Source organism: Engystomops pustulosus, chromosome 3, assembly GCF_040894005.1.
Source record: "Engystomops pustulosus chromosome 3, aEngPut4.maternal, whole genome shotgun sequence".
In the NCBI taxonomy this organism is placed as follows: domain Eukaryota; kingdom Metazoa; phylum Chordata; class Amphibia; order Anura; family Leptodactylidae; genus Engystomops; species Engystomops pustulosus.
The window spans coordinates 83,973,811-83,982,038 of NC_092413.1; the positions used below are offsets into that span (position 1 = coordinate 83,973,811).

The following is an 8,228-nucleotide window of genomic DNA, read 5'->3' on the forward strand; positions in this document are numbered from 1 at the left end:
GACCAGGCACTAACAACCGAGATCGGAAAAACTCTGAAGCATGACCGCAGCGTGTAAGTGTGTTCCCCCATGGATCGGACCCCGCGGTGAGCTTTCCAGGGGATCCAATCCCACCTGTCGCAGCCCTGGGGTCTGGGATGTGCCACGAGGCTGCCGGCTCCTCTTCACACCGGATTCTGCCTCCTGGCAGGACCCGACTGTAAGTAAATGAGCATGTGCAGTGTAAGGTGTTAAACAAGCGATCGGATGAACGCTTGTTCAAGCCCAAGAGTGGGGAAAAAAAACAGTAAAAATAATATTGGTATAAAAAAAAAAATCACTTAATCAGCCCACTTACATCTAAAATGCAAATAAATGTATATAAAACACAAAAAAAGTACATATTTGGTATAACCTTTGTATCAATCTGTACAATAAATCTAAATCAATATTGAACACACTTGGTGAATGATGTAAAAAATAAACACAAAAAATTTCACGTAATATAGAAATTTTCATCAAATACCCCATGAAAAGACCAACTCTTTTCGCAAAAAATAAGCCCTCAGCCAGACATGTCAATAGAAAAATACAGAAGTTATGGCCCTGAAAAGTTGTTGATACTAAAAACAATGCGATTTTCTCCAATATTGGTTTTGCTCAGTAAAACTGAGCAAAGATGAGAAAAACTATATGAATGAGGTATCACCTCAATCTTGGTGAACCAGAGAATACAGATGAAATATTATTTTTATGTTATCGTGAGTAGGAAAAAAAATGCAAAAAATCCAAAATAAAAATTGATAATTTTGTTTGTGTCCCCCTTAAAACAGTTGGTAAAACTTTGTGAATAAGCTATAGACCCCCACAATTAATTATCTATACGGTGTATCTCACCCTGCAAATAATAATCCCTCATATGTTTGCTTTACCAAAAAATTTAAATTTATAGCCTGTGACAATACAAATATCGGTGATAAGGGGTTAATTCATCATACACTTTGCTGAATAGGAAGGTAGGTCAGGTCACATGTTATCTTTTCTTATTATTTCTTTCCCTTCCCCTGGAGACTGCATGACTTCAATAGGAAATATGGCTACGTATCTGGCCACCATATTTCTCAGCTCGCTGTGAACTGGCCAGCAGACCGTAATGTAAAAAATAACATGTCATGTAAAATAGAAAATGTCATGATTATTCTTTATATTGAATGTTTTGCCTGGTAAAAAAACGTCTAGGTTGCTACTATTTCGCCAGCCATAAAAAAATTTAAAATTAAGTGGTCAAAAAGAAATTGGGATTCCAAAATTGAATAAAGAAAAACTACAGTCTGTTCCACAAAATGACACCTTACCTCACTCAAAGTGAAACAAAGTATACAATTTACTGGTGTGAGAATATGGCTCAATAAGGAAATCGTTTTAAAGAAACAGGCTTGTTCTTGTACAATGTGGATTATGAATATTGTATGAGTGATCAAACTAAAAAGACAACATAGCAGATTCTACATTAACTGTAAGACAACATAATTTGTCATGGAATCTGAATAATTTTGACCAGTGAAGAATTGACTTCTTATAGCAAGTCATAGATGAGTGGCTGGAACAAATAAAGATGACTTAAACTGGCTTCATTTAGTGATCTGGATGTTACAGAAACAAACAATGTCCAAAAAAAGTGCTTCCTTCTGGTTACTACATTGGAATGCAGGACCTAAAAAAACATGAAATATGTAGTAATCCAAACAAAGAAAACGGCACTCTTCAAAAATTTTTTGGGTTCTGATTAGTATTTACTCCACGTGCACCACGACAGCTGGATTCTTACTACTAACGTGTGATCCAGTGGGGACCCCTATCGCTTTGTTCTATTTGTTCTAAAGGTAGTGCCGGGGTTTCCACTTTTTCATGTTACAACATAAGAAAAAAATTTAAACTGCTTTCAGACTGCCAACTGTAAATTTACATTTGGCAGACCAGGGCCATCTTGCCCGTGCCACTGTGTATTTACGGCACAGGCTTTTGAAGGCCACCGATTGTCCCTTCCTATGTAGGGGATCCCCAAGAGAATAGAAGTAGTACTCGATTGATTGCTGTGTGAGACACTAGATGCCAGCACTGCACAAACAGTGACAACTGTCACTATATTTGCACTTTTTTTTATGTAACTGCGGTTACAGAACAACCCATTACAGTGGAAAAGTGAAGTGTAAATGAAAGATTGAAACAATAATGTTTACAAAAGACTATTCTGAAAATAAAAAACATTACATAAAAACATACCCCAAAAATGTGTGTGCCCTTCCAGTCATCAACATCACCCTACACATAAACCAGTTAAGGTAAGGCTCTGTTCACATGGTGCTTTTGTATTGCCATGTGTTTTCTGAAAGCTCACTTCTGTTACATTATCAACATTTTTTAAATGATATGCATAAACATTTATATTTTAATTGCTAATATAAAAACCGAACATGTGCAAAGTTCATAAATACGACTTAGGTTTATGTCTACATGCATAAATCTCCATAAAATCACTTGAGCAAACACTGATTTAAGCAAAACATTAGGTAAAAGTTTACATTTGTGAGCAAAATATTTGTATGTGTACATTTTAGACAACAGTATGAGCTCCAAAAACTGTAAGGCAGGATCCCACTATACTTCAAAACAGTTGTCTGGCGATTAGACTCCCTAGGTTTAAAACACCCTACGGCAGTGGTGGCGAACCTATGGCACAGGTGCCAGAGGTGGCACTCGGAGCCATTTCTGTGAACACTCAGGCCATTGCCACAGGAAAAAGTTCACCAAACAGGACCAAATCCACCAAATCTTTCTGCAGTCCCAGGCAACTTAAAAGATACTGCTCTCAGAGACACTTCATTGGCTGCTTGGAACTGCAGGAAAAGTGAGAAGGTGCTGACAGAACTGCATTATCTTTGGAGGTTCTCATTCTGGACCCACCATTCTTCCTGTACCTTGGAGAGAAGCTGCAATGAGAGTCTGAATTTGCCCTCCCTTTTTCAACTGTATTGGTGGCCTCAGGAGGCCTATACGATTGAAAGATGCGGAAGAACATGGCTCAATAATTTACTACTTGAAATGCCATGTTGGCACTTTACAGTAAATAAGTGGATTTTTGTTGTAGTTTGGACACTCGGTTTCCAAAGGGTTTGCCATCACTGCCCTAGGGAGCCTGAAAATGTAGCAGCTAAATACCCCCCTTCCTAATAATGCATATATAAATAATAAAATAAAACAATATAACCATAAACATGTTAGGTATACCTGGATACCAAAGTATAAAATAGTTATCCCATACCCTGAAGGCTTTAAATTAAAAAGAAATGGTCCAAATTGCTACATTTTCACCTTTTTGCCACCCAACTCATTTTAATAAAAAAGTAATCAAAAGGGCATACAGTTCCCATAATAGTATCCTAGTGCAAATATTAACACATTTCAAAGGTTTGTAGACAAAAGTATTAAAAAGTTTAGGGTGTCGGCAATGCAAATATATTATTTTACTATGTCTCCAAAATCAATTACCTAATAAACACCACTTCATAATAATTTTAAAAAAACATGCCGTGGCTATAGGGCATGAGGCATGTCAAAAACACTCTGGCAATGAAAGGGTTTATTGTGGCTTCAATCTTACAGAAGCTAAGAAAATCTACCATTTGATTTGATGCATTATGAACCAAACATACTTTGAGAATGCTGTAGCTACACTGATGCAGAAACATATCATGTTTAATCCCTGAGCTGAGTGGTTTTGCTGAAAAAACTATTACCGTATAAAATTATAATTATGAATCTCTGTTTTGTGCCTGACAGGCAGAAGTAATCAATTGCAGCACCATCCCCCAGCTGCTGTGTATGAGTGATCCAGCTCAGGTTGATTAGTCATGTCTGGATTGTTCGGGGAGCTCTGTGTAATGTGTTTATAAATGGCAGGCTGAAACAATCCAGCTGAATGTCCTGAATGTTATAATTGCTTTTTTAACCACTCAACTTAGGCATTAAACAAGATATGCTTCTGCATCAATCTCAAGGTATGTTTGGTTCATAGTACATGAGATCAAATGGTAGATTTCCTTTAAGCTGCCCCTACTATCTAGGATATTTCCACTCCAGTGAACACTTCAAGGGCTGCTAAGAATTCAGAAACAGCATTTTCCCCAGTCCAGGGATTGTTCCTGGTATTGCAGCACATAAATAGCTTCATGCCTGTTTTGAAATGGTAATAATTTACTTTTTCACTAATACATTCTTATTTTTTTTTTAAATAGAACTAAAATTCTAAATTGTTTTGCACAGGATCTGTTAACAGTTTGGTGGTTTGTGTTTTTATACAGGATTTTATACTGGACTCCCTGCTTGATGGAGACCTAGGCAATGTACAAGTCATGGTTTTGTATCTGTGTTTCTATGGTTACTTGATGGAGTCACCACATAATAAAGAAGGAAAGCAAGGGGACCGCAGACAATGTGTCTCTTTTGTGTTGAAATGATAAAGTAGAAAAGCCATTTTCCACAACTCTTCTTATCCCCAGGCTTAGAAAGTCCAATGAAGTGAAATCTGGTATCACCTAAACAAAGTGCACTGCAATTACAAAATGTCCTAATTACTGGAAGTAATTACTAAGGCCAACCTTGTGGATGACAGGATTGATGTATTGGATACATAGTTTACTGGTTACTCAGTATAAACATGTTATTATGAACCTGTTGTGCTGTACAATTCAGGAAACACAAAAATTTACAAATGTATCCAGGTAATCCACCATCCTTTTACAGATGCAAACCCTACGGCACCGAGCAAAGATAAACCAACCTGGTACAAATATAGTGCCTCATGTCGCCAAAATAAATCAAACCTAATGGTACGTTCATACAAAGTGGTTCATATGGGTTATTCTGAAAAAGTAATCACCACTGCACAGCACTACTATGATAAACCATGCAATTCACCTTTTCAATTTTCCATTGATCCAGCAAAGATACTCTCGAAACTAGAAGCAGACAGTACATGAACTCTGCAGGCATTCACAGCCCTCGGAAATCACAGGACGTTCAGCTGGCATCCTGGCTCGTATCAATGAGAGATGATGCCAATATTATAATGCTTGACCTTAGAGACAATCGATGGCACTGGTTAGGCCTATTGTATCAATGACCAGGAGATTGCAGAAGCTCTCCTGCCTCAATGGCCTGGATCAGCATGGAACTGACGTAAAAGTTTTTTTTTGCTTAACGTCTCCTGCTGTTTTTATTATATAGAATAGTGATAGTGATTTTCTCTTGCTATTATTTTAATACTAAGTAAAATGTATTTTATGTTACATTAATAATCTTTATTTGTTAGTAGTATTATTTATTATTATGTTTTACCTGCATAACAATGCTGGACAAGTATCCTTGTCCCAATTAGTGTTTTCCTCCTGCACTAGGACGAACATATTCGCCCTGCAGATTGGGCTGGTACTGCCAGTGTACCAGCCCAATCAGCAGCAGGAGAGTTGTACACAGCCTGGTCCCTGCTGCATTTGTTTAACTCATTAACTGCCACAATCAAGCACTATTGCAGCAGTTAAGGAGACCCTCTGTCACTCCCCATCCCCCCCCCCCCCTCCAGCAATGTGTGCGGTGACGGGTGGTTGCCTTGGCAGCCAGAAGTCTGAACAAGATCTCTGACTGCCATCTATGGAAGCCTATTAGGCCTTGTCCAAGACTGGGTTTAGTAGGCAAACTGTCAGTGTAATGCTGACAGATGCAATACATTGCAGTACATGCAGTAGGTGTGCCCTGCTTTTCTAGGGTGGTTGGAAGAAAAATTAGTTTTCAGAGAAGAACTACAAAAAATGATATGACACCCTTTATATGGAGGCATTACAGATTAGAAAAAGAGCTGCTTAATTTTATTATTAATAGCAGTGAAGTCAACATTATGCCCTTAACTAATTGCCCATTTTTCACTTTCTGGACATGGCCCATTTTTTCAAATCTGACCTATAAATGGTTATGGTAACTTTAGAACGCTTTAACACATCCAGGTGATTTTGAGAATTTTTTCTCATGACACATTGCACATCATGTTAGTTGAAAAACGTTTATTTATAAAACTTTGAAACTTTGGAAATATTCTCGATTTCCGAAATTCAAAATTTACTGCTTTTCAAACACATTGTCATAACACCAATATAACTATGTAACTAATATGTACTGAATGTCTGCTTCATGTTGACATGGTTTTTTATGCGTCCTCCTTTACAAGGATGTTATGAGGCTTTGAACTTTCGGTGCAATCATTCACATTTTCATAAAAAAAGCAAAATCATGCTATTGTGGTACCATCTTCTAAGCTTTCTATTCACTTTAAGAGGCCTAAATAATCGTAAAACTCCATAAAATATGCCATTTTAGAAACTCCACCCCTCAACAAATGTAAAACAACTTTTATGAAGGTTTTTTAAACCTTTTGTATCACAGAGGTTAAAACAAAATCAGGTGCAATTTTGAAATTTAATAGTTTTTGCCTAAATAAATGTGTTTTTCAAAAAATGTACCGCATTTTCCCCAAACACGAACCTGAAGGACTGGGTTCATGGGGCTGTATGCACCCAAATTTGACAGAAATTTAGTTCTGCAAATGTATCTACTCCACAAATGCTGCACAAATAGATAAAATGCACGCCCCCCCCCCCCCTAATATTCATCATACTGGCTCCCTGTATATAGTATAGTGGTGTAATAGCTCCCTCATCCTGTCTCTATGGAGTAAAGTTGTGCCTGCGGGAGGGCGGGACATGGCAGGAGGCAGGACCTGCTCGACCTGTTGTTTGCTGAGGCATGAATCAGCTGGCAGGGAGGGGGCATTGTTTTATGCCCATCAATCAGACAGCAGGCTGGTAACGACAACAGACATGTCTCTGCCTCCCATCCCGCAGCATCCCCCGAGGTTTTCTCCTCACAGGGCTCAGCTCAGAAGGGGCAACCCTCAGCAGCCCCCGCTGGGTGACTTGAGGAGGCCCCCTAGAGAGCAGCAAGACCTGTCCAGCTCCTGGCCATCCGCCACACTCAGACGGCACAAGGCGACTATGGAACAGCCCGGAGACCCCATCCACCCGGCCCGACGCTTCCTGGAGCAGGTGCCCAGGGAGATGTCTCGCTCCTATGAAAGCGTGTTACATCCACGGCCATCAGCCAGAGGCAGGAGAGACCCCCTTCACCTGGCCAGAAGACCCCCACATAAACTGCAGGAGTCCCCAGCGCAGGAAGCTGCAAGTGTGCCCTTCACCCTGCGTCTGACCCCAGAAGCCATCCTGGTGATACAGAAGAGGAACCTGGAGAAGCAGCAGTGCCAGCAGCGCAGTGCCAGGAGGGTCTTCGCCAGCAGCAGTGGACGCTGCCCCCGCAGCTCTGTGCACAGATCCCCCCCAGACATCAGGGAACTGCTCCAGATCTCTCTGCTCAATGAGCAGCATCGCTACGATGACATGGAGTATGAGGATGAGTGCTGGCTCAGGGACGGGGATGAGGGGCTGGTCAGGAAGTGCACCGAGTGGCTGCAGGGGGTAGAGATGGCCACTGGGCGAGGGGGCAACCTTCAGGATAAACTGCAGTCTCTGCCACATCTAAACTCATTCTGACCTCCTCGTTACACACTACATCCACTGCCAAGTGACTGTGCCAGGCATGAGGGGCAAGCTCATGCGCCCAAACCTGCCCATGATTGGTACATGGCAGGTACATGGGGACCTTCTGCAGCTCATGGAATATCTATTTTTATAAACACAATGTATATATGTTTCTAGCACAGAATCCATGGCTTTCCTCTCTGGTCTACAATATTATTGCTGTATTAAACACATAACACAAGTGATGCTACTGATTTTGTGTCATGCAGAGGTGCTGGGGTGCTACAGGGGTGAGCACATCCCGTGCTCCAGGGTGAAGGGTCCTGCCCTCCTCATTCTGCCACCTTCATAAGATGTTGTAATAGTTACAATGTATTCATTCTTGTTATAGCCTCCCTCTAATTATTACATTTCCTGTCTACTCATTAGATGTCTTGTGACATACAGCATAAGGTTTCTATCGAGGAATATAAGCTGATAGGGATCCCAGGAAGGAGACTCCCCACAGTTACTATTATATACACTACATCTGATCATTTATGTGCTTGTACATATAGCATGCATGTGATGTTATGACCTGGTGCTGTGCAAAAACTTCATCAGGTC

General features: G+C 40.3%; 1 protein-coding gene across 1 annotated transcript; it reads left to right on the forward strand.

Annotated features, from left to right (window-relative positions):
* Positions 1-6,841: 6,841 nt before the first annotated feature.
* PRR18 (proline rich 18) lies at positions 6,842-7,863 on the forward strand. Its single transcript, XM_072141279.1, has one exon. It carries the CDS (start codon positions 6,909-6,911, stop codon positions 7,632-7,634), a length of 726 nt encoding a protein of 241 aa, XP_071997380.1. The 5' UTR covers positions 6,842-6,908; the 3' UTR covers positions 7,635-7,863.
* Positions 7,864-8,228: the final 365 nt, after the last annotated feature.